Source organism: Triturus cristatus, chromosome 3_2 (assembly GCF_964204655.1).
Source record: "Triturus cristatus chromosome 3_2, aTriCri1.1, whole genome shotgun sequence".
NCBI classification, from domain to species: Eukaryota; Metazoa; Chordata; class Amphibia; order Caudata; family Salamandridae; genus Triturus; species Triturus cristatus.
Genome location: NC_140584.1, coordinates 196,528,823 through 196,556,642, shown reverse-complemented (window position 1 = coordinate 196,556,642; position 27,820 = coordinate 196,528,823). Strand labels below are relative to the sequence as shown.

The following is a 27,820-nucleotide window of genomic DNA, read 5'->3' as shown; positions in this document are numbered from 1 at the left end:
GTGTGCATGAGGTTCTACGAATGGTTACGCGTGTCGCGCTGCTGCCTGAAGCGAGGAGATGCTTGCTGAATGTCTGGGAACCAAATGACTACTCGGTCCCGCAGGCGCGGTGGGTGACTCTGGGATACATGATAGCCAAGCGTGATATTGCCCAATTGTGGGGATCCCAGAGGCCCCCTGCGGTGTCGGCCTGGAAAGAGCATATGGATTGGTGTATGTTTCGTGAAAAGGTGGTGTATGTGGCGAGGGGTAAGCCTGGGGCGTGGATGAAACTCTGGGGCCCCTGGAACGCCTACCGCGGGGGTATTTGTGAGCCGCCGCTGCTACCAGCGGCCTCGCCGGCTCCGTCTCCCTAGATGGCGCCCCTCCCTTGGCCGCGGGCGCGCGGTCCCCCAGTCCCTGATCTACTCCCGTCCCCCTCTTCAGAATTTTGCTGCTGGTTTGGATCCCCCACTTATGGAGCACGTGTTGTCACTTTGGATCGAGGGTTGCCTTGCGGTTGTGGTTTGTTTATGTTGTTTTGCATTAAGAAAATGGAACCGTACTGTGGGCATGGAGCTGTGAGGCCTGCACCATTGATCACTCCTGTCTTCCTACTGTGCACCGCTGAGAAAATTCTTTGCTGTATGTATGTAATATGCTTTTGATGCTCTAGCGGCCGGCCGTGTGGTTGTAGGCCCATACCTGTAACTTCTATAAACTGCAATAAACGGTTTCAAAAAAAAAAAAAAAAAAAAAAAAAAAGAAAAGGAAAAAGTGGGGAGACTGACGCCAGTGGCAACAAACTGTAATCAAGAAATTAAGTTCCCCGCTCTGGCATTCATGAACTTTCACCCTTAATGCGTCCGATTTATATTCATCTTCTAACAAAGGGCCTGCCCAAACTGACACTGAAATCTGCTGCTGAGGTCATATGCCACAGAGAAATAGTATGATCTGTGATACTTTACAGCACATGCGTTTCATATTTATTTACATGATTGCATAGTGGTGCAGACAGGGAGCTGTTGATTCAACTTAGAGGTTTTAGTAGGTTGGCTCGCGGGCAAAAGGCTTTTATATACCCTTCCTCCTGAGATCTATTTTTTCCCGACCCATAAGGAAACCAGGTACATTTTTAATTGTTTTGGTGGTTATTTTGACCGTAGTTGTGTTTAGCTTTGGACCGGGGAAAAGGACTGTCTGAAAAAGATAAAAGGAGGCACATAAAAACATAGGCCAAATGAGCCAGGCACAAGAGAGATGCACTATTATGGGTTGATTCAGTAGGACATAGAGGAGCCTTCCATCTTATTTCCCAAAGTCCTTCATGAGGTGGCAAACAAGGAATTACAGGATGCCTATGCTTGCAACAATATCATGACAAGGACATCCAAATATGTATTCATGACTTGAAACCTTGGTGGCCTGTGGAACTCTTCTAAACGACATAGAGTATAGGCACATTTGAGAAGATGGGGGGGGGGGGGGGCACATCTCCGATTACTGCAGGAAACACACCGAGTAAAATAGTGGATAAAGAATTGAAAAAGAGATGTGGCCAAAGGTACTTTACAACGTGTTCACTGTACGTAAGGGGCATCCTTTTATAAATTTGTCCCAGAGCCCCCTTTGTTTTTCAAAAATAATGTAGATACATGGAGGATAGTTTCATATCAATTAGAGGCTGTCTGGATGGTAACCGTTTGCGTTCTTAAAACGCCCGACATCACACCTAACTATAGTAATTCATCGGCCTGTACTCATTGAAGGGGATTTTGCTTGTGTTGTTGACAGAATCCCTGGTCTGATCCAGACTCCCACTTTCTTGCAAGCCAGTAATAAGGTCCACAGCTAGATTGTAGAATGGATTGATGGTCTGGAATGTAGGGGATTTGTGGAGAGCTGCACACTTAAATGATAAGGAATACTCCTACTGCTCACACATCTATGGTGTTCATAAAAGATTAGATATATTCCTTTTTATGACAGACTTCTAGACCACGTGTTATTTTCTAGAATATCTTGGCCGAATAGTCTCTAACCACATTCCTATACTGATAACTCTGGGCTCTGGGACACCCTTATTTGTATTCCAAACTGGAGGATGTAAGTAGCTGCATTAACAGATGCAGCATTTGGACAACATTGCTGTCTATTTTGAAGAAAGCAAAGTATCAGTTGAGCCACATTGGTGGTGGGGAAGACGTTTTCAGTGGTGATGAGGAGTATGCATAAAAACATTATATGGAGACTGCATAACTTTACACAGAGGTATAGAAGTTTTGGAAAGAGAGATTTTATGCTTCTCCAGCAATGGCTCTTGAAAGATTCACACGTGAATTCTAGGTTGGTGGACTTGATCCAGCGGTAAGTTCACTGTAATTTCTCAATGCAAAACCTCCTTTACGTCTAGTTTACTGCTGTAAAGGTGATGGACCTTTGCCACCGTGTTATCACCTCCAGGAGACTTTACATAAACATGAAAAATCAAAATGTAATTAATATTTAAGACAATAAAGAGAGTTGTGAGTATTTTTAAAGGGTTTTATTTTCTAGTTAAAAGTTAAGTTTCTCTGACCCTTTATTCACTAGTCAAATATCAATCAGGTTACAGAATTGAAAATAGAAAAAATAGAATTAATTCTGATCATATTACAGACTGATTACAAGGCATTCCATAAAGGAAGGGAATGAGGCATCAAATGTCAGTCAGAATTCTTTAAAGAGTTCAGGAAAATATAATTCAAGAGTGAGTTTTGCAAGGCTAATCAATAATTAATAATTGGCAAAAATCTCCCATAAAGAGAAAATAAATGCATAAGACACATCTTTTAAAAACTAGTTAGTTAGTCAAAGCATAAACTTAGAGTTTTAGCATCTAAATCTAAACCTTTTCTATCAGCTGCACTCTCTGCCCTGGTCTGTTCATCTGAGAGAGGCTGCCCTCCCTTCACAAGACCACAGAGGAATGTGATCTGCCTTGCCAAAAATATGACGTGCAAGGACTCTCTGAAAAGAATCATGAGCAAGACCCCCACCTCCCTCTGAATCTCCTCAGATGCAATCTCCTCCCAGGCTGCCCCCGTGACGTTCATGTACCTAACCCATATGGATGTCTGGTCTCATCTGCTCCCTCTCCTCTCCTCCCTCTAAGACTATAGCTGACACGCCCCCTAAGGGGGTCATTATTTATACTCTAATTCTTCGCTGACTACACTAATAATGTTGGAGTTTTGGTAGAAACTTGCACTGTGATTGGTTAACATAGATGACATGAGGGTCTCACCATCCTGTTCTCATTGCAAATCCAACCCATACCGGTTTTAACAAAGGAAGCGTTAATGCTTAATACTGTCATATGTTTCACCATCAATAATTTTACAAATATGGCAACATTTAATAGGAAAAAATGTATCAGTCCGTTTCCTCCTTGCTTTCACATCGCATGCAGGAATGATGCTTTCCCATAAACACTGGTACATTGGCACGATGACAAGAATGTACAGTTCACTGTGGCCTTGACCCATGAGTCTTCACTTGAGGCACTTGGCAGTTCATGTATCTGGTTCTGCGCATGCGTCTCTCATTCAGCACAATTCTCAGCCATGCCGGATTCCCAGTCATCCATTTTATGGTAGGCCCAAAAACAAAACAAACACAAAAGAGTATTAATTTATGAAATAAAACCCATTATGTTTACCTCCCCCCATACTAGTACCCTGTAATAGTTATTACCTAGCAAAAGCTATTAGTTTAAAGCAGCTTTTCTATTATTTGTGCACATCATGCAAAAATGTGCAATGTACAACATAGTATAAACATGCACCAGTGCAAATTTTCAAAGCGCAAACAATTAATACATATTCATAGCAACATGCTCTAATGTTTTAGATAGCTTTTTATGCAAAATGTGTTTGCCCCACGTGTAGTGTTGGTGCATGGGTGATTAATTAATACACATTATAAAAATATGTGCTATGAACTGAATATGTATTGTCTAAATATGCAACAATGCCAAAGTCTCTTGAGACGGAACAGGGAGTGTAGATTATAAGGGAAGGAGCTAGGAGGAGAGAACACATTCCATGCTTCTCTTCAAAGCTAAAAAGGAAACTGCAATCACGAGTTTCTCTACACTGCAAAAACACATGTTAATTCAGCACAAGCATTTCAGACTGAAAGCATTTTGACCAGGCCTCATTTCATGTCTTTCACTTTGCATGCACCAAAAGTGCTGCTTTAAAAAGCATTTGACTAGGCCTCATTTCATAATTCATGAGCCATGTGTTTTCACTTGCACCAAAATCTGCGTGTCATTTTAAATGCAGTCTGTCTGAAACACAAAACAGAGCGATGCTTAATCTTGATGAAATCTAGCTCTTTCAGACTTAATGTTCTGGGTGGTAGATGCAAAGTTGCCCTTAACAAGTTGCCGCTTCTGATTACAGACAGTGGTCTGAGGACACCTGACAGAGTTATATTATCCGGCCGGCCAATTCAAGTAGATACTGCTGGCTTCATACAGAAAGCACACTACGTCTGCTGAACTGTAGGCCGGGAGATAGCAGCCTGCTGTAATACTAGGGACTTAAAAAACCGGTATAGATAGCAAGGCATTGCTGATCTAGCTGTCGTAAGAAGACCAAAACCAATATCCCGTATGCAGCTGAAATCCATTATGCTGCTGGCTGCATTTTGGTAAGATAGCTGCTTATGGGTTTCACAGAACAGCTTGGCAGGAGGTAGGTGTCAAATGGTAATCTATATAGCAATGATCAACTAGCAGAAATTGCTGTACTACTGCAGTGTAGGAAAGTAGGATCTGCTTTCATGGTCACCCCCACTTTTTGCTGGTGTCATTCTGTTTTTCTGACTTGTCTGATTGGGATCCTGCTAATCAGGGCCCCAGTCACTGTGTTCTCTCCCTAAATTGGACTATGGTAAGTTATTTGTTACCTTCCTAATTGGCTACTTGTGTACCCTTCTATGTCCCTGGTACAGGGCATAGGTACACCAGGGGTTTCCCATGGGCTGCAGCATGTATTATGCCACCCATGAGAGACCACTCCAACTGTGACTACAGGCTTGCCATTGCAGCCTCTGTTAGCTGGTGCTAGCACCACTCACCAGAGATCCCCACAGTTCTTTATATCTGAGGTCACTGCACTTAAAACCTATAAGTCACCCCTAAGGTAGACCCTTCAGTCCTGAAAGCAGGGTGCTTGGTTCTAAGTGTGAGGGTGCCCTGCATGAGCAGGACACCCCCTACGAACCCAGGAGTTGATTCTCCAGGCAGTCAGTGCGGTCAGCCTTTTTATACATATATTGAACATCAAGTCAAATACGAAATGTCTAACTAAATATTGTTTGCACCGAAACCGGTCATGTTTGGTATCAAACATGTTGAAATCCTACCCCAACACCGATTCCAGTGTTGGATGTAGGATCCCAGGTACTGGGGGGCTCCCCTAGGGAGCCCCCTGTATTCCTGGTACCAGCGTTTAAGGGTCTAACAGCAAGCTAGTGTTGCTGACAACCACAGACACGATTCTGCCCTCCTGCTGCTGAGCCAGGCTCGAGCAGGGAAAGGGAGAACAATAGTTTTCCTGTTGCAGGGAGGTGTAATCACCTCCCAGACAGGACTTAGCATATTGTACTGGAGTGGGAGTGCTTGCCTGCGCCACCAGACTGCTTTGAAGGGCACATTTAGTGCCCTCCTTGCATACTTCAGTTGTAACCAGTTCAGGGAGCCGTTGGCTCCCGCTCTGGCGCGAAACTGGAAAAAGGACATGGGAGTATCCTCCCCTCTGTCCAGCTCCTCCCCTGGGAGGGCTCCGTGAATCGTCCCAACCCTTTCCTTAGGGTATTTAAGGGGTTACCTCTGGGTGGCTCTTCGATTCGTTGTGGGACAAGATTTAGATCTGAAACCACTTCATCTCAACCGTCTGGGCACTTTGGACTTCACCTTGGGAACCGAGACTGCATCTGGAAGACTCCTGCTGCTCCTGGTCTCGTCGTCCTGCCAGTTTTCTGCATCGTCTGCGCCTGTGCTCCATCCAGGTTCTTCTCCAGGCCTGTGGGCATCAAAGACCCCCAAAGGAATCTCCCTTGGATTGAAGGAGTGTCTCCCCTGCATCTGCAGGCACCACTACGAAGCTGACCGGTCTGCTGCTCCTGAGCTCCCACGGACTGCGAAAGGTTCAGCAACACATGTGGTGGTTCTGCAACTCCCTTGAGGCCTGCACTGTCTTCTCAAAGTTAGAAGCAAGTATCCCTCGCCGGAACCTCTGGAGCAGTACCCCTGTGCACCTTGACTTGCTGTTGCCAAGGCTTGTTGACTCTCTTACCCAGAGATCTTCGGGCTCCTAGAAGCTCCAGCCTCCAGCATCTCCTGCTACCAAGATCTACGTCCTCACCGCATCCTCTGCACTGGGGCCTGCATTCTTGGTGAACTGCTCAAGGTCCTCTTGCGACTCCTCTGCTTTAAGCCTGTGGGTCCTCTTGAGGGTCTTCTTCGACTCCAGTGGGCTCCCCTGCTTGCTCGGGGCCTGCTCTGACTCTCCTGCACTTGGTGAGTCCCTTGTACCTTGCTGATCCCAACACTGCACCTTCTTCGCTTTCCTCATCTGTTGCTCCTGCCAAGGCTTGTTGGTGCTACCCCTGGACACCGACCCCCTGATTCTCAACTTCTGACGCGGGACAGCTCATGAACGGCTCCTGGTCTTTCACAGCGTCACCTGGTCCTCACAGCTGCAGCGACAAGGTCGCCGTCAACTCTCATGCATCCTTGTCCTTTGGTGGTCATTGGTCTTCTATGCATCCTGATCATTCCAGAGTGGCATAGACTCTGTCCCCTCTGCTTGCAGGTACTCCTCTTCAAGAATCCACCCTTGGATTCTGCCGGCCTCTTTCACCACCTTCGCCAGCTGCATCTTCACTGAAATCCTCCATTGTGGTCTACGGCGGTTTCGGACCTGACTTCACACCTATGCACCCGACTTCCCTGGTGTAGGTGTCCTGGTTCCTGGGATATCCAAGGGTGGAATGACTCTCCAACCTTCCATCTTCCACAGGGTTTCTTCAGGGGCCTCTGGGAAGGGTCCTTCTTCATCAAAACCGCAACTACGACGTCCCCATTGACTTGTATTGAGCACGCGGTCGTGTTTTCACTCAGCACACAGCCTCTGTGGGGTTCCTGGATATTTACCTTCGGTGGTTCCTTGTTACCCCAACTCTTCTAAGTCTTCTGGGTCCAGTCTCAACTTTCGTTGTGGTTCACATTCCACTTTATTAGTATGTGGTTTGATCTTCCCCTGGAGACCACTGTGTCTTTATGCTACTTACCTGTTCTGTTGTTGAAATATTGTGTGTATTGTGTTTATATCTCTGGGTAGGAGATACACAAATGTGTTAGCGAGTGTTTATCATAAATACATATTTTTATAACTACTCTGTGTGGTTATTTTTCTCTTAACCTGCACTATATGATTAGTGCTGGTAAAACAAGCTGCTCACACTCCTTCTGGACTAAGCCTGAAGGCTGCTCTCCATAGTTACCACTTGGAGAGCTTTCTACGGTTGTCTAAGACCACTAAAATAACCATAAGGCTTGTCTGGATTAGTGCAGGGTGCTTCACTTAAATAAGTGCGTACCATATACTAAGCCAGCATCCTACAGGCAGGAATAGAGTACTAATTAATGGTACATACCACGATCCTGAGGGCTACAAAGATGGCCTGGGAACAACACGTAGAAGACCAGCGACACATGCATCTGCAAGAACCGTGTTTCCCAAAGTGACATCAAAAGACACAACTCTATATGGGCATATGAGCCAAACCATTTGCCCAATCTGGATACCTTATGGACAGGTTAGGAGACAAATCTGAGTAGTGGCCTCTATTAGAGTAGGGATGGCTTGCAGTAATTTTCTGTGTAACATGAGTATCTGGAAATGGCAGATTTAAACTAATACAGTTAAACTACATGCACCACACCTATCTAACCCCCAAAACAAAGTAAGGAATATATCTAACACTTGCTAAAGATGTGGTGGTACTGCGCAGATGACTTTCATGTGGTGTGGAGCTGTCCTAACATTTGAACAATCTGGAGAGAGTGGACCAAAGTGCTAACCACACTAACAGATCAACACAATTATGTATCCCTGAGCTGTACCTGCTAGGACTGATGCTAAGGTCAGGGGTGATATCTTGCTTTAACTACATTGATTTGGCATTACTCTTAGCTAAAATAGCAATTTCAATGAACTGAAGGTCCGCTTGTCCACATCAAATCTAAGTCTGGAGGGCAAACCTGTTCAAATGGGCAGCCACAGAGACTGATAGCCGCAATCTAATTTACGAGAAAAGGGGATAACCCGGAGTTCACTGAGCTGGCGGTTTTGTGCCAGAATCTAACACTTACATCTTTAGCTCTCCCACAACGAAAATAGAGAGAATTCTGATTTTTATATAATCATTAAATGCCAAGGTTGGTCTCGTCTATAAAGACACAAGCATAGAGGAACGGAAAGTTACAGTACACTTGATCTATTATTTGTCATTTAAGAAATTGAACTTTAGGCAGGTCAGACCAGTCTTCGTTTACTTGCAGACATTCTCAGATCTGAATACTAGTTCAGTGGTTGCAAGCTTATTAATCAGGCACTGCTAACTTCAGAAGGTCTTTAAGTTTTTGATATCTTGCTTATGTTTAGTTTGACATGATTCATTAATTTCTGATATTGTTACTGCTATTTAATTTCCCATGTTGTGCTGGATTTTATACCCTTGTTTCTTTTGTATTTGAGTTTATGATTGTTCTAGCTTTTATGGTTTTGTGCAACAAAAACTGAATAAAGATTAAATGAATAAGTAGTCATTCTTACAGCAGAGAAGCAAGGTAAACTGGCAGGAAAAGTTAGAAACATCGCAGGTTTAGAATCACCACTTCCTGCTCAGAAGAGGTAAATCGGTATGTGGTAAATCATGATTTATTTTAATTACTGGGTTGTTCTGTTGGAGAGATGCCTAAGGAGAGGCAATACAAACTTAAAGTCACAGACCTCTCCATTTACTTATCTCTTTGACAAGCACTTGCAGGTTCGCGATTCACAATGCAAAGATGCCATACCAATGGCATTAACGCTATGGAAATGACCTGCGGTGCAATACAAATAACAATTATCGCAACATGGTATATCAGTTCGATAATGGTATTTGTTTCGATTATATTGCAGATATGGCTCCTTCTCAAGTGCACCATTACTGCCTATCCCCAACCACTGTAATTGGACTTCCCATCCTGTGCTCTATGAGGCATGCTGTATTAGAGTATGGACTTGAAGCCCCACCCAGTCTCCGCCCATATTTTGCATTGGCTTGTGTCACTGTCCTTCGTAAAGGCTGACTTCTGATTCATTAATAGGCTTGTTAGTCCCTCCGTCCCTTTGCTTTTCTTGCTGCGCCAAACACGGCCGCATGTTTTTTTTGGTCTTGACAAACAAATGCTTTTTTTTTTGTAAAGGCGCCCCATACTGCGCTTTCACTTTAATGTATATGCTCCTTTCTTTAGACACGGCTCGTCTAAAGAAAGGGGCGCGGCCGACATTAAAGTTAAAGTGCCGTATGGGTGTTTTTACAAACTAGCATTTGTAATGCAATGGGTGTCGCATTTATGAAACTCTAGTAAATGCGAGACCTATTGCATTGCAAATGCTTGTTTTAAAGTGGTAAGCGAGCCTGCACTTGGCACTGCACTTTGTTAGGCAAAATAGGGAATTTGTTCCATGTAAAGAAGCATTATGTGTATAACTCTTCATTTTAGAAACAAATTGTTGTATCCTTCCTTATTTCCCACCTTGGTACCTTCCATCCACCCCCGCACCCTTTCTCCCTTTGGTATCACCTGAAGCTTACCTTAGAATGTTGACAGGCTACTCGCTAGTGCGAGAGCGGTTGGCTTGATTAAAGGAGTTACTCTTCACTTCGGCCTCTGGCTTCATTATTACACTGGCGACGAATTTCCTGCGTGGGGGGCAGGTCAAGCCAATTCCCCTTTCCTGTGTGCTCTCGAAGTACTGTGCAGCAAGAAAAAACGGAGCAGGAGTGGACAGCACGGAAGGCAGTGGTGTCCTTGTCACAGCACACGGTGTTCCATCTCCAGGTGAAGAGAGAGTTGCTGACGACTAGTATCCTGATGAGCGTGTTGTACCTGTCACCCGACAGTTGACGTGAGAGGAATGAATTTCTAGTCAGTTTCGTCGAACAACGAAGCCGCCTCTCGAAGATCTCTACAGCTGACAAGGATCTGAACTCTGTCAGTTCCGCGTCGGACGGTGAACGCCTCCTCACGCCCACTAGTAGGCGGAGTTCGCAGGGAGTGCAGGACGATCTTCTGGATTGCTTCCACACGCCCATAACGGGCGGAGCTACCGTGTGGTGGTTGACGACGGAAGATTGGAGGCAGTCTGCGTCTGGTCAGTTCATACGCCCACCTGCGGGCGGAGTTATTACGGCACCGTAGGATCGAGCGACAGCTTCCCCGAGCCTCCAGTGGCTAAAGTAACGTGCTCGTCGAGTTCTGTTGGCTGTCGCTGCTGTGAGGTACCAGTTGCCACTGATGCTCGCTTCTACAGGCGCTGACGTACAGCGGGGAACAAGCTAGGAGCCACACTGATTCAGCTGGGAGGAGGTCTGCAGTGGGTTGGAGGTGATCGGTGCCGCACTGGAGGAAGGTGTTGTCAGTGTCTTTTTCTTCAGTTCCTTCCTGCTTTTGGGGCGTACACCCTCGCTGCTGCAAGTATCCTTTATATTTTGGTCCCTGGCTACTTTATGTTGTGGTACAATTTACTTCACCACTTCTACTAATCCTGCATTAGCCATTCCATTACCGTACTACTGTGCTTTATTGCGGAGCTGAGGCATCCTCCTCCCTCCAGCAGTACATTTTACTGGCCAATCATCGTGCATTACATTTCCAAGGTATTGACAGTGGTGGCCTGACTACTAAGTAGTGCTACATATTAAGTACTTACAGCTGGTAACTCTATTCATTTGCTTGCCTTGGACTCCCGAGGGCCATTCTTTGATAACAGGGGCTGCATCTTGATTCCTTGCGAAGCATGGGTACTCCAGGAATTTGCCAACCTCCCTCATTCCTAAATGATAGCGGGGATCCCGAAATTCATTGGAAGGAATGGACTAAATTATTTGAATCCTACTTGATTGCAATGGGTGGGGAGAGATTTTCTGCTCTAAGGAAACAACATCTTCTCCTTCACAACATGGGTGTTCATGGGCGCAAAGTGTATGAAACCTTGCCAGAGCCCGAGTTGGAGGAAGACGATGACCTGGATGTTTATGACATAACTATGTTAAAGTTAGGCAATCATTTTGGGGACAAAATAAATGTGGTCCTAGAACGTCATAAGTTCTTCAGTAGATCTCAAGGGAAAAGTGAGTCTGTGAAAAACTACATAGCAGTGTTGAGGGGTCTTACTCAAAGGTGTGATTTTGGAGATCTTAACGACTCACTCATACGCGACCAGTTGGTCAGGTGTACAAGTAACTCTAGGATTCAAGAGAAATTGTTATCCAAAAACCCTTCATTGGAAGAAGCCATTTCCATAGCTCAGTCAATTGAGCACACTGCTAAATGTATGAAGGAAATTAAAATTCCTGAGGAAGTGGTTGCAGCGATACAAGTTGATGCGTCTAATAAGAATGGTACTAAAGTTAGACATAGAGGAGAGTCTTCTACTAAGTTCCCTAGAGAACAAAATGATCTCAAATGTTATAGGTGTGGGAGTAGTAATCACCTAGCTAACAACCCGTCATGTACGGCTCGCAATGCTCATTGTAAGAAGTGTAACAGAAGGGGACATTTAGCTAGAGTGTGTAGGGACAACGACTCTTACCAAGTTAAAGCCATCAATGCACCTAGCGAAGACCAACCTAGTTTTGTGTTCCAAGTAAAGAGTCCGGCTGGTAGCAATTCTAATGAATACCCTAAATGCAACATTGTAATCAATAGGGAGACTTTTGAAATGTTTGCTGACTCCTGCTCACCATTTACTCTGTTAAATGTGAATGATTTCAGAAAGATCGATGGGGAACCCAACATGGTTATATCTACACCTGACATTTCACCCCATGGATATACTAACGATCCTATTCCGTTGGTGGGGATGGTGGAGACACAAATACATTTTTAAAGGGAGGTCCACGGTGGGTAAAGTATACCTAGTCAGCTCTGGATCCAACCTCCTAGGGTGGCGTCACCAAAGGGAACTTGGCATTATCCTTGACCCCAACAGTAAGGAACAAGTCAAAATAATTAAAGAAGTTGCGGAAGTGTCGCCCCTCTGTGAAGAATTCCCCAAACTTTTCTCTAACGATTTGGGATTGTTGAAAAACTATCAACATAAGATAAAAATTAGACAAGGGGCCAAACCTATAGTCCATAAAACACGTCAGGTTCCTCTACTCCTGAGACAACCTTTGAAGGAAGAACTCGACAAATTGTGCCATTTAGGGGTCATCTATCCTGTAGACGCATCGGAGTGGTTATCTCCAATCGTGATAGCCTCAAAGGCCAATGGACAAGGCATTCGTCTTTGTATTGATTTACGCAGCCTTAATGAAAACATTTGGGTAGAACGGTTCCCTCTCCCCAACATTAATGAGATGTTGAGTACCATGGGGAAGGCCAAGTTTTTTTCGGTGATAGATCTCTCCATGGCCTACTATCAAGTTGATCTTCACCCTGATTCTAGGCCATTAACAGCATTTTCTACTCCTTTTGGTACATACATGTTCGGTAGAATGCCTTTTGGTTTGGCCTCGGCGGCAGCCGTATTTCAAAAAATGATGCAAAGGGTACTGGAAGGAATCCCTAACAGCATGTGCTTCCAAGATGATGTGTTGGTATATGGTGCGGATGAAGAGGAACATGATTCCATTTTTAGGAAGGTGTGTTCCAGGCTTACCATTGCGGGACTCACTGTAAAAAAAGATAAATGCAAGATCAAAGTTACTGAGGTGGATTACTTGGGTCACAATCTTTCTTTTGAAGGAATAAAGCCTAAACTAAGTCTGGTCCAAGCTGTGGAAAATGCCCCAGTACCCACGAACAAGGAAGAGCTGAAATCCTTTTTGGGTCTTGTCGAGTACATGGCGAAGTTCATCCCCAATTTTTCTGAAAAATGTGAGTCCTTACGAGAACTCCTGAGGAAAAATTGCGAATTTATTTGGGAAAAAAATCATTCTGAATCTATAGCTAAGTTAAAAAAAGAAATTATCAGCTCACGGGCACTAGGCCCGTTTGACCATAAGAAGAGAACCATTCTATGCACTGATGCATCCAACAAAGGTCTAGGGGCCACTCTAACACAGAAGGGAGAGGGTGTAGAAACCATCATAGCTTTTGCTTCCCGCACCTTAAGCCCACCAGAACGGAACTATTCCGTAATTGAAAGGGAAGCTTTGGCATGCTACTGGGCCATTAACCATTTCAAGCTTTTCCTTTGGGGTTGTGCTTTTACGGTCCGCACGGACCACAAACCTTTAACACACATCTTTTCATCCAAAAAAGTATTGTGTGAATCCCCTAGGATAGCTAAATGGGTCCTTGGGCTGGAGAAATTTAATTTTCGCATTGAATACCTCCCTGGTCAGGACAATGTCCTTGCAGACTATTTATCCAGATCTCCCATTGCAGGGAACAGTGAGGCTGACCCGTTAGACACTCCTGTTCTTTCCATTCTCACACCTTCCGTTTCTAAGGAGGAATGGGATGAGGAAATGGAGAAGGACTCCAGCATGAAGATACTCAAAGGTCTTATAGTAAACGGGTGGCCTGAAAAGTGTGGTGAGGTCATGGAGAGCTTAAAAGGGTTCTGGGAAGTCAGAAATGAGCTGAACATCCATGGGAACAAAATTTATCGCAATTCAAAAATTGTGCCACCTGATGCCCTCAGAGATAAGTTAATAGACCTTGCCCATGAAGGCCATTTGGGAAGGAGCCTCACTAAAAGCAAAGTGAGGAACAGTTTCTGGTTCCCAAAGATGGACTCAATGGTGGAACTGAAGGTTAAGGACTGCTACAACTGTGCCAAAAGTGACAAGGTAAAGTCCACTCACAAGGTTCCCCTTTCCCCCGTGGAGGTACCTACTGTTCCTTGGACAAAATTGGCCATGGATATAATTGGCCCAATGGATGCCCTAGGTCCACAAAGAAGGTTCATGTTTGTTTTGGTGGACTATACTTCTCATTGGGTGAACGTAAAATTTACTCCCTCCACTACGACCAAGAACCTCATCGCTTTTCTAAAGTCAGTATTTTCCTATGAGGGGGTACCTTCAACGTTAGTGACCGACAATGGGGTACAATTTACCTCGGAGGAAATGGTATTATTTTTGAAGAACCTTACCATCAAGCATGAGAAAACGGCTCTCTACTGTCCCAAGGCCAATGGGTTGGTGGAGAGGATGAACCGTATGATCAAAGACCATATCCAACTGGCAATGTCTAATGGTTTCAACGTAGACAATTCTCTTAGAGACTGTTTGTGGGCCTACCACACGGCGCCCAATTTAGTGACGGGTATATCCCCTTTTGTGGTGTTGAGAGGGAGAGAACCTGGCACAAAGTTGTGTCCCCTTTGGCTCGAGGGGGGTAAGTCTGTTGTCTATGACAGAACTGAAAGTAAGAAAAAATTCAGCAACATCAAGCCCGTTACAAAGAGTGGTATGACAAGAAATATGGTGTGAAGAATTTAAAAGCAAATGTCAATGATTCTGTAGTGATAAAGAAACCCACTAGGGTACCTGTGGGACAGAGCAAATTCCTCCTTCCTACAAGAATAAAGAACATGGGGAGAAATGTGGTGGAGTTGGAGGATGGGCATGTATGGAGCGGGGATCGAGTTGTGGTGTAATTCTCTCCTCGTACTTTGTTCCGCCATTTTGGGGTAGGAGATGTGCTGTATCCTCCCTTTTCCCGGTTTCCACCCCAGCTCACTTTAGATTTTACGCCACCCGCTAGCTTTAGCGGAGACAGTGTGTTGTTGATTTCTTTTCGCCTTGCTATCCGTTATGTTGGGTAAGGAGATGTGTTGTATCCTTCCTTATTTCCCACCTTGGTACCTTCCATCCACCCCCGCACCCTTTCTCCCTTTGGTATCACCTGAAGCTTACCTTAGAATGTTGACAGGCTACTCGCTAGTGCGAGAGCGGTTGGCTTGATTTAAAGGAGTTACTCTTCACTTCGGCCTCTGGCTTCATTATTACACAAATGTTTGATTAAAATCTCTGTGTCCTTATTTAGAGCAAGTTCTTATTGAGATTGAGACCAAAAGAACAGAATTGCAAGAAGCAGCAACTTCTAGAAGTTCTTTTGAAAACACTGAAATAGCCAGTGCAGTTAAACCTCTTGTATTGTTCCCTTGCAGACGATGCAGCCCCTCCAAGTACCATAGTGAACATGGTAGGAAAGCTGTGTAATGTAATCAATGACAGTACAAACCAACATGTGCAGCAGTTGTTCGGGGCACTGGACATTGACATGTAAGTAACAAAGAATCTTGGGTGCTACTCTAAGATTATTTTCGCTCTTTGTAAATAATCAATCAGTATTTGTATATCCCACTACTCACCCGAGGGGTATCCAGGCACTACTGACAAGTACAAAAAAAGTGTATTGAAGGTGGAAGTAACATATTTCATATAATCGTTATATGTATTTCAAATGTTTTTCTCCTGTGCAGCTCCAAGGCAAAATAGTGTAGCTGACTAACACGTGGTTGTCCCTAGATTCATACTCTTAAAAAACATTGAAGAAAGGGCCAAGGAATATTATGTACATACATATATTATGATATTATGTGACAAAAAAATCTAAACTATCCTTTTAAGAAAGAGCCTCCGCAGTATTGTGCAGAGTCTTGAGGGGGCAAGAATTCAGTACACCATTGGTGATGACAATCTTATTGATGAGAGAGTTAGAAAATGTACTTTCCTATAAATACTCTGACAAAGGCTTCTTGCTAGATTTACTAACTGATGGTGACTTAGACAAGTCACCTCATTCAGAGTTGTTGGTTTCCAGAACATTTGTCCTTTTTGTTGCGTTGAGAAAGTCTTAAGACATGTAGCTGCAAACAAAGCAGCCCACATCAAATGTTTTCACATAGATTCCTTTGGAGAAACAGATAAAGCAACTTTTGTCCCTTAATGAAGCGTTAGCTGTTACTGCAAGAGTGGTTGGGAATATATTTAGACTGCACAAGCTGTGTTCTAGTGGCAACCAAAAAAAGATGGCCAGGCTCTCGCTTTATTTTCCAAGTCCCCCAATGCCAGAGAGCTTAGTGGTCCATGCTTCTGTCAATTTGCAACAAAATACCTTTATAACAGGTGTCTGAAAGTATTTTCTTAATTCCAAACCAAAAATATGTTAGGCACCTGTGTATTCAGATAAGCCATCAGATTGTGATAACCGCATACAAATGTGGTTAATCTTGAAACTACAGGTACAAAAAAAAATACAATATTACTTGTGGCAGGCTCTTTGTGCTGCTATGATAAGCAAAACTTTATCAGTTGTAAACATTGTGTAAGAAATAACCAGTGCCATAACATGGAAAACCCCACCAAACACAAAAGCATTGCAAGTGTTAAAAACAATTTCCCTCTGAGTTTTCTGGCCAAGAACAATTTTAACCTGTTTTTACATCCCAAATAACCAAATATCTATAACTTGGAAGACTGGTAACTCTATTACTGTGATGAAGCTCTCAAACTATAGGAAATTTCCTATCAGCTCGTTATAAATCAGAACATGGATATGTGATATTTCTGATTTATTTTTTGCTCTATTTCTGTGATGACTTGTATTTTATCGGAACAAACTTTGAGTAGGACCCATCCCAAGCACCAGCCCATGAACCACCTTCCCATCAACTGCATCTAATGGACCGTTACTGTAGATCTCACAATAATTCTGCTAAAATGGGAGTCTGAAACAGTCCTCAGAAAAAATCCCCATGAGATGTAGGACCCAAGGCAATGCTGGCCAAGCCAGAGTCATCAAAAACAGGCGGGCATGTGTCCTAGTCTGCAGCAAAACCACGTCATTCCAATGCCCTCATTTAGAATCCCATCCATCAGCAAATCTTTGCAAAGCAGCCTCCATCTGAAAAACCTTATCAACTGTATCATAGACAGGATTCTGAAAGGATACTTTACCACAGATCCCCGCTTAGATATTTGTTTTAAAGAAATAATATCATGATTGTTTTTGGGGTATTACAAGGAATAGTCAACATGTGTTCGCTTGCTAATAACACTACAAGCATAGTTTCCATGCTGTACGTACATAAACAAATTTAAAAAAGGAAAATAAGAGAACAGGCCAATAACGCATGATTTATTATCTGTATATTACATATCTATGCATATGTCAGTCTCTGGCTTTAGTCTACTCTAGCAGGCCCAGTCGCAATATTCAAGTTAATCTTTTTTTGTTCAATGCTATATCTGGAGGTCAGGTATTAAAGTGACCACCCCTCAACTTACAGAGCTTCTTGTCATGTAGTGGAAGGACCATATAACTGGTAGTTTAAATCTAATACTCCTCACCCCTCAAACAGCGCTGTAATTCATTGCGACCTTTCCTCAGATTTTGGAGCTACATTTAGCAGTATTGTGCCCCACATTCTAACTGGGACATCCTTGCCTCCTCTCCTGTGTTGGATTTCAGTTGTATTATTTTTTTCTGCCCATATCAGTAATTCCATGACCACACGGAAATCCTGTGGGAGTGGGACAACCTGCACGACAAAGCTTTTAGCCAGTCTTTTAGCCAGTAAGAGGCCTGAGATCACAAATCTCCTATCTGACCTTTTCCCCTTGGGTCTCACTATTAAATCCAGTATACATGTATCTGATAGAGATTTTTAGCAGCAGATTCCTTACCTTAGAATTATCCCCAGGTGCCAGACTGGAACTGGAAATGTTTTGTGAGCAGTACCCCTGCCCACCGGTAAGTGGCGTTGTTCAGCTCCACGTGACATCGCCGGTGTCATCTGCGTCGGATGTGACGTGCGATATGCCTATATAGGCACCACACCAGCGCATAGTTACATTGGTGCTTTTCTTTATGCGCTAGTCAGCGTAGATCCAGAGAACGTTACCCCAGTCATTTTTTGACTGACTCTTTTACAACTTTTAGTCAAACATTTTTGGATATCCTACTCTGGGTGTGGCAGATATATCCACTTGGAAGGTTGACTTCAAGCCCTGCGGCGCCTATCACTGACAGATGCTGGTGACGTACCTGCATCTTATTTGCCTTTAGTGCCTCGAGCACAACCACGATGCAAAGACCTGCATCAGTTGCCGCAACATGCACCCCAAACTTTTGAGGGAGAGGATCCACAAGCTCCTTGCCGCTCAACATGCAACGGTTTCTAACCCAGTTGAGAGGAAGGTCTCGGTATGGGTCGCGTAGCCCTAGGTCTTCATCGCACTCCGTCGTCTTCTGGTAAGTCCCACAAAAAGAATAAAAGCAAGAATTCGAAGATGTCTTCGACTTAACCCCGTCCGTCAAAGTCATTCGACGAGATGAGGGAGCATCATCATTCAAGACCTGGCTCTGTGGTAGGGCCTGTGCTTGGACTGGCTCTGCGCCTCCCTGAGTTTCTGGGAGCCGGAGCGACCCTTGTCCAACACTGTGAATTTTATGTAGCCATGCACCTCATATTTGGGCGGCCCGTCCTCGTTGGCACACCTTGGGCCTCGCAGGTTTGGGAGGGGCCCCTATTAGTTCACCAGCAATATTTCTGCCCCCTGCATCTGTCGGTCCCCTTGGATCCACGTATGGATCTGGACCACCACCGGTCGTACCACCTCACCCGCCGCCCTCTGGCCGCGCTGTCCCCATTCTTATCTTCAATACGGAGCTAGAGGGGTGTTATCTGGCACTGACTTGAGCCATGCCCTCTAGGCCGGAGCCTGAACCATATTCCTATGGGCTAGGACTTGGGGAAGATCGGAATGGGCCACTGGACCCTGAAAAATACCAGCCACTAGACCCCAACATCAACCAGTGTGAGGAATTGGCAGATGCTAGTGGACTGGACACCTCCCCAGATACTGGCATGGTCTCTCCTCCTACCGTGGCTACGGAGGAGGGAGTGTCTTTTGCTATGTTGGGGAGAAGGGCGACCAAGGTACAGGACATTAGCCTTCCCTCAGTGTCAGTCAAGACTAACATTTTGACAGAGGTTCTTCAGCCGGTAGTGACCCCCTCAGAACCACTTCTTCCATTTATTGAAGTCTGTAAGGACCTCCTTCTGGGACCTGGTCCAAACCCTGCACAGGGGCTCCTGTGAACAGCACAGTTGCCTGAAGCCATCTCCCTGCCCCCAGAGGACCCCAGTTTCCTCATGCAAAATCCTCCCCCGGAGAGCTTGATGGTCAAAGCCTCCACTTCCGTGTAAATCCTGGTGCATTCCCTACCACCTCACTGGATAGAGAATCTAAGAGGCTGGATAACTTGAGCAAGAAAATGTTTTCTTCCACTAGCCAGGCACTGTGGTCCGTTAACACTGCATGCCTTTTGGGCTGTTACTCCAATGCCCTGTGGAATTCGGTTTCTCAGGTGCTGCCCATGATCCTGGAGGAGGGCGGGCCATACACTCCCAAACCGTGGCAGACTGGAGAGATGCAGCCAAGTTCACAATCAGATATGGGCTGGACACGACTGAATCGCTAGGCAGAGCGGTTTCTTCATCAGTGGCCGTACAGTGCCACGCTTGGCTGAGGACAACTGGCTTTTCTGGGGTTGTCCAAGTTTCGCTCCATGGACTTGCCCTTTGATGGCACCCTTCTCTTTGGAGACAAGGCAGATTCAGCGCTGAAGTGCTTCAAGGATAACAGAGCTACAGCCAGGCCGTTGGGCCTTTCCATGGTCCCTCACCAACCCCAGTCCACCTTTCGGGGCAACGGAAGGGTTTTCCAGCCATGTTCTTACACGCCAAGCCACCACGGCACTCAAGCTCCCCAACCTCTGCGTGGCTTAGGACGCGTTACCCTGAGGGCCGGATAGCCTGAGATTGGGCCAGTCCACCACCCCGCCCTACAATGCAGCCTCCAAGCCTCTTTAGTTTGTCTTCAAACCATCATGGGTCAACCAGTGGGAGGCAGAAAACACCATCACCTGCACCACTGGAGGTCAATATCAGACCGCGGGGTTCTCCACATTGTCCAAAGTGGCTACTCCCTTCCCTAGATGACTGTCCCTCCACTCGTACCGCCCTCTTGTGACATGCTTCCTCCGCCAGGACGTTGTGGCTCTCTTGGCCAAATGAGCCATAGAGAGGATGCCGATGCCAGGAGTAGGTCATGGTTGTTATTCCTGTTACTTTCTGGTGCCCAAATAGGGCAGAGGCCTTCGTCCTATCCTAGGCCTGCGCTATCTCAATTTTCTCCTGAAAAAGGAGAGATTGAAAATATTCATCCTCACTCAAGTCCTGCCCTATACATTAGATGGTAGTTTGGACTTCAAGGATGCATATGTCCACCTTGCTGTCCTGCTTGTCCACAGACGTTACCTGAGGTTACTCCAGTATTGGAACTTTCATAGATTCCCATAGCTTGTATCATTCCCGGTCGTCGGAATGGGAGCCTCGGTAAATAAAAAATAACATAGCAGTAGGTACAAAAGAGAAAGAAAGGCCTAGGCCTCATCTCATTTTGTAGCATATCCCCCTCTTTTTGCAAAAGAGACCAAAAACATGTAACAACCAATCAGATTAGCCTCACCCCATAGAACCTTCCTGAGAGAGCCTCAGAGCCTCAGATTTTCTACTGCACGTTGTGCTAAGGGAGTCTCCACTGAGCTCTGCTCAGATTTCTCTACAACTTTTGGATTTCATCTTTTTTTCTCTTCAGGATGTCACACAGGGAAAAGAAAGCTTTATTTAAAGCCTGTGCTACTTGTTCTAAAAAAAGACTCTACATTGAGGACAAGCATAAAGACTGCATTTATTGCTTGTTCCCTGATCACAAGGCCACTGATTGTAAGATCTGCAGGACCTTCTCTACCAAGACTCTGAGAGACAGGGAAGGACGTCTATTGACCTGGTTACAGAAGATGAAGTCACGTAAGGAAGTAATATCCAGTGACAGTGAAGATTCCTCCTCAGCTACATCTTCAAGGAGGTCTAAAAAGAAGGGTAGGTCTTCCCCTTCAACTTCGACTGAACCTACTACTAAGGCCTTACAAAAGACCTCTGATAGGTCTGACAGGCCCAGTCCCAAAACATCTCCTCACCCAGGTGTAAAGGAGAGGGAGGGACTAGTTCCTGAGGTACTTTCTACTCAGAAGGTGAGCCATGGACCTTCTGTTTCCTCGCCACCATCTGAAAAGGCAAAACTTTTCAAGAAACCAGCATCTGTACCTCAGGAGGGAAAATTTGAGAAGAAAATCCGCCCGTCGACGACGGCAATATCAGGTACGTCGACGACGGCATCTAAGATTCACCAGGCGTCGATCCCAGCTCCGTTGACTGGACCGTCGTCGAGAGCTTCGCCGACGACGACTTCGTCGACGCTACAGGTACCTGTCACAATGTCGTCGACGATGTTGACAACCTCGATGATGATGCCGACGATGGTGTCGACAAAGACGACGCAGACGATGTCGATGACAACATCTACGATGGTACTGACGACTAGCTCGTCGACGGTACCGTCAATGATCAGCCCATCGTAGTCGATGATCCATTCTCCGTCGACGATTCCTTCGACGACGACCTTGTCGACACAGAAAGGTCAAATTTCTATAAAAAGACGCCAAATCACACCAAAAATGACATCTCCGCGTAGAGTGACACCATTACCTCCGGCATTGCTCTTGGACGAGGAATATTCAGAGGAAGAAGAAGGTCCTTATGGGGATGCGTACAGTTCATCCCAACTTCAAGTAAAATACCAGGACTCGGATTCTGACGATTATTACTTGGAACAACAACAATACCCTCCACGAGATAGACCTCAAGAGCAAACACAACAGGGTATGGTGGCCATGCCGTCTTCACTTATTAGAGACTTACAAATCATGTTGTTAGATTATAAGAGGAGATTTCCATCTCAAACCTCTGATCAGCAATCAATGCAACCGCCGCCACCACCACCTCCGACCTATTCTTCGACTACAGTGACTTCTCAATTATCTCAACCTCCGGAGCCGGAATCAATGGAAGGTCGCCAGAATATCGTCACGGTGCATGATGATTCATCAGATGATGATCAGAATGTCAAACAGGTCCCGAATCCGGATAGGGAATGGGACGAATATATCATTCCAGATCCTGCTTCGCCATCACCGGATCCTATAGATTCTCCTCCAGCAGACATCGAAGGTTTCCATAATCTTATGGATAGAGCTTCCAAGAGGGTTGGTCTTCCCATTCCAATTGTACAATCGGAGTGCTTTCTTTATGATTTTAAGGAGCCTTACAGAAAATCCATCCGTTCCATCCTGATTGTGGAGCGTGTATGGAGTGAGGGAATAAAGGTGTTGCCGTCTCCAGCTACCGTCATCCCTGTTCTTCCGCGGCTGGAGAAAAAATATAAGGCTCCTGACGATAGTCCCACTTGCCTGGTTGGTCAACCGAAGCCGGACTCTGTTATCTCGCAGGCGGCTCAAAGAAAGTCAAAGAATCCACCGGCGCCCCTTACCACACCACCGGATAAGGAGGGTAGGCGCCTAGACGATGTGGGGAAGAGGTTTTCCTCTATGTCCAGCCTCCTTGTTAGAGCTGTCAATGCACTAGCAATTTTGGGATGATATGATCGCCAAATGTGGTGCGATTTATCTCCATTTATGGATCAACTGCCAGATGGTTCCAAGGCTGACGCGAAGAAGATCCTGGAGGAAGGAGAGCGGTCTTCTTCAGAAATCATCGATTGCGCAATGGACATTGCCACCACTGCTTTTCACGCCTTGGCAGGTTCAGCTGTTCTAAGACGGCAAGGCTGGCTTCGGGCTACCTGGTTTCACCCTGAAGTTCAGAATAAGATCTTAGATTTGCCATTTGATGGAGACATGCTTTTTGGGAAGCATGTGGACGACACTCTACAGGACATCAAAAAAGACACAGAAACAGCAAGGTCCCTGGGGACATTGCAATACCGCAAAGTGCCTTTCCGGGGTGCAAGAGGAAAAGGTTTTTCTACATACAGAGGAGGATACCAACAGCGCTACTTCTCCTATTCACAGTCGTACAAACCTCAATACTCTCAATGCCAAGGCCATTCAGCGTCTTTCTCTCGCCAGCCTTCAAGAGGACGACAGGGGCGTCAGGGAAGAGATACCTCTAAACGCCAATAGCGGCTTCCCGGCTCGGCCTACTGTTCCTTCACCCCGGTAACATCAGTGGGGGGCAGGATATCACAATGTCTCCACAGCTGGAAGATCATAACATCAGATCGGTGGGTCCTCAATATCATCCGGTTTGGCCACACATTAGAGTTTCAACACCTCCCACCTTCCAGAGCCCCTTGCGCTACCGAATCAAAACATCTACATCTTCTACGTCTCGAAGCTCATCAACTGCTCATCAAAGGAGCGATAGAGCCAGTACCTCTATCCCAACGAGGAGAAGGGTTCTATTCCAGGTTTTTCCTGGTAAAACTGCGCCCTATCTTAGACCTGAGGGAGCTCAACACCTATCTCCTAAAACTCTCGTTTCGGATGGGATCTCTTCAGGATATCTTGCGTCTCCTGAATCCAGGCGATTACATGGCAACTCTGGATCTCGAGGACGGATATTTCCATGTTCCTCTCCACCCAGCCCACAGGAGATTTCTACGCTTCACCATAGCCAAGAGTCACTTTCTGTTCAAGGTCCTGCCTTTCGGACTCCGATCCGTTCCGCGGATATTCACAAAGGTATTGGCCCCAGTTGCAGCGTTTCTCAGAAAACAGTCTCTACAGGTTTTTCCCTACCTGGACAATTGGTTGATAAAAGCTCCATCTTCTCAAGCAACTACAAGGGCAGTCGAAAGTTGCATTCAGCTTTTCAATCATCTGGGTCTTCAGCTCAACCAAGACAAGTCAGTCCTTCTTCCATCCAGGTCGGCCAAGTTTCTAGGGTCCATTCCGGATACAACTTGTTGCAAAGCTTTCCCATCAGAGAAAAGACAGAAAAGGCTGATTCTTTCCGCCCGTCAATTGCAAAGAAGACGATCTCTGTCTGTCCGTCTGTACAAATCTCTCGTAGGATCGATTTCATCCAGCATTCCCTTAATTCCGCATTGCAGACTTCGTATGCGCACCTTACAAGAACAACTGGACATGCAATGGCGCCAGTAAGAAGGCACGTTCGACGACAAAATAATATTCTGATGGATACATCTGCCAGTGGATTCCTCACCTTGTGAATATCCCCTGCCCCAGCATTCCACGAAACTTTCCTCCCCAGCACTCCACGTCGACGTGGGCGACGTCACAATGCGCCGGCTCCGCTCGCGACTCCGATCAACGTCACCGGAGCCATAAGAAGCCCACGTCGGCGTGATGACGTCAGTTCCCTTTTTTCCGCGCCTTCGACGCGCAACGTTTTTTTCCCAGTGCTCGTTGGCTACTTTGTAATTTAGCCGTGTTATTCTGTTGAATCCAGTATGTCTTCGACTAGGAAGTCGGGATTTAAGCCCTGTAGGGAATGTGGAGGTCTGATGTCTATGACTGATCCACACCAGAACTGTTTATGGTGCCTCTCTTCGGAACATGATATGGAGGAGTGCGGATGCTGTAGAAGCATGAACCCGAAGGCTCTCAAGGAGAGGAAGACTAAGCTCTTCATGAAGAAGATCGGTGAGGAGAAGAGAGGAAGGAAGAAGGAGAAGTCGAAGAGGGGTTCGTCGACGTCGAAGTCTTCGAGGTCGAAGAAGCACCACAAGAAGAGGAAACACTCTTCTCGACGTCGGTCCTCGAGGTCCAAGAAGTCGAGGTCGAGGTCGGCTTCGTCCCTTCGACGCCGGAGCAAATGCTTGTCTCCTTCTCCATCATCTTTGAAGTCACCGAGGTGTTCTCCTTGGAAGAAGCAGACTCCGGTTCAGTCCCCGACGCGGTCATTGGATCCGTCTAAGGAGTCGACTCCGGAAAGGGTGGAGTCGGATGCTTCCTTTCATGAAGTTGAGCAGGAGGAGTCTGTTCCGGTGCCTGAAGAGACTGAGGCTCCGGTTGAAGATACTGCGGAGCCGATGCCGGTGACTCCACAAGGGGGTACAGGGCCTGTTCCTTTTCCTCAGTTCCCGGCTCCAGGTACTGATTCTACCGGTTTCTTAAATGCTATGTATGGCATTTTTAATAGGGCGGCCTACCCATCCGGAGCACCATCTGGTCCTGTGGGTCTGATGGCATTTACACTAGGGGTGCCGCAGCAGTATGCTCAGGCCCCCTTTATGCCCTTTATGCCGATGGCGCCATCTTGGCAGTTTCCGGCGCCGCATGGGGATCCGATTCGACCTCGGAAGGACCAGCGGACTTCGGAGCCTTCATCGACGCCGACTCCATCGGCGCCGTGTCCGGCGCCGACTCCCCCTTTGGCGCCGCCGACTCCGGTACCTTTGGCTCCTCCGACGCTGCGTACGGCGTCGTCGACATCAGCCTCTCGGATCCGGTCGAGGAGGGAGGCTCAGAGGGTGTTGGAGGAAAAGAGATATCGGATGGATGTGGAAGAAGGTGAGGTTGACTCTTCCCCAGATGATTTCGAAGGTATTGATGAGGCTAGTGGTTTGGATACAACCCCAGAGTGGGAGCATGCATCTGCCAGGTCTTCTCCGCCTCAGGAATTGGCTCCTTATCATGTGGTAATCAGGAAGGCGGCAGAACTTTTGGATTTGCAGCTGCCTTCTGTGGAGTACAAATCCAACTTGCTCACAGAGGTGTTGCATTCTCCAACTTCGTCATCAGAGCCTTTGTTGCCCTTCAATGAGGCCATCTTGGAGGTGTGGAAGAAACCCCTTTCATCTCCGGCGGTGTGTGGCAGGTGGCGAGAAGATACAAGGTTGCACCAGGGGATCCTGACTTCTTGTCCACTCATCCATCTCCGGACAGCTTGGTGGTGCAGGCTTCATGTTCCAAGCATGCTTCGGGTGCCTTCCCTCAGTCTCCGGCTGACAGGGAATCTAAAAAGGTTGATCAGGCAGCCAAGAAGACCTTTTCCTCGGGGAGTATGGCGTTGAAATCGACTAATGCCACATGCCTGTTGGGACGTTATGTGCATGCACTAATGGACTCCATTAAGTCTTTGGCCCCTAAGTTGCCTGAAGGGGATAAGTCGTCCTTTTTGGAGGTTGTGGCGGACACTCAGGCGGCTGCCAGACAAGTTATCCAATCAGGGTTGGATACTGCGAACTCTGTGGCAAGGATCATGGGGTCATCTGTTGCTGCAAGGAGGCAGGCTTGGCTCCGTACCTCTGGGTTTTCAGCTGATGTGCAGGCTACGCTGGTTGATCTGCCTTTCGACGGACAGAAGCTGTTTGGGGAAAAGGCGGATTCTGCCCTACAGCGATTTAAAGATAGCAGGCAGACTGCGAAATCCTTGGGTCTGCAAGCTCCTGCTAGGGGTTCGTCCTTTCGAAAATTTAGGGGTTTTGGAAGATAGTCTTTTTGCTCTTACCGGCAGCCCCAACAGCAGCAACAGCAGCAGAATCCCCTCTATAAGTCCTATAGAGGGAGACAAAAGGGTCGGAGAGGATCTGGTCGCAACCCCTCGACTTCCTCCTCCTCCTCTGCTCCAAATGAGGCTTCAGGGAAGCAGCCCTAGATCCCCCATCCCGGATCATGTAAGACCTGTGGGGGGTTGGGTGTCCTACTTTCTACGGGGTTGGAAATCTATTACAACAGACCTTTGGGTTTTGAACCTCGTAGAGACTGGGTACGCCCTTCTCTTTCGGGAGTTTCCTCCCCCTTACCCTCCTTGCCAAGGTTATTGCTCGGAAGACCATCTACTTCTCCTGCAGAAAGAAGTTTTAGCCTTGCTTCAGAAGGGTGCGATAGAGGTGGTTCCAGAGCAGGAAAGGGGTCAGGGTTGCTACTCCCGGTATTTCCTGAGTCCCAAAAAGGACGGAAGATTGCGTCCGATCCTGGACCTCAGAGTCTTAAATTTACCTGAAGCAGGAGAAATTCAAGATGCTGACCCTTGCGCAGGTTCTTCAGGCGTTGCAGCAAGGAGATTGGATGGTGTCGCTAGACTTGCAGGACGCGTACTTTCATGTTGCAATCCTGAAGTCGCACAGGAAGTTTTACGGTTGGGTCACAACACTACCAGTTTGTGGTCCTCCCGTTTGGTCTTACTACCGCACCTCGAGTCTTCACAAAGGTGATGGCAGTGGTGGCTGCTCATCTCAGGAGGTCGGGGGTTCCAGTTCTCCCCTACCTGGACGACTGGCTTCTGAAGGCAGAGTCCCCGGAGATGGTGCAGCGTCATCTGCAGGTAACATCTCAGCTGTTATTCGACTTGGGTTTTTCGATCAATGTACCCAAATCTCACCTGGTGCCCTCGCAACGCAACCTGTTCATAGGGGCGGTACTGGACACTACTGTGTGTCGGGCATTCCCTCCTCCTCAAAGGATTCTCGACATTCAGGAAATGGTCCCTTTGTTCCACAATGGAGCGGTTGTTCCAGTTCTGAAGGTCCTTCGTCTGCTCGGTCTGTTCGCCTCCTGCATACTGTTGGTCAACCATGCACGCTGGCACATGAGGGCGCTCCAGTGGTGCCTCCGCAGGCAGTGGTATCAGCACAACGGGGATCTCAGGGAGTC

The 27,820-nt window shown here is 46.4% G+C and overlaps 1 protein-coding gene across 4 annotated transcripts in view; it reads left to right on the top strand.

Annotated features, from left to right (window-relative positions):
- The window catches only part of CEP70 (centrosomal protein 70), a 450,608-nt gene that overhangs the window by 302,598 nt on the left and 120,190 nt on the right, over positions 1-27,820 (top strand). For all 4 annotated transcript variants that reach the window (XM_085647489.1, XM_085647491.1, XM_085647488.1 and 1 more), the window contains one exon: positions 15,438-15,552. In XM_085647489.1, the coding sequence (XP_085503615.1) occupies positions 15,438-15,552 (115 nt within the window). The remainder of the gene's footprint in view (positions 1-15,437; positions 15,553-27,820) is intronic.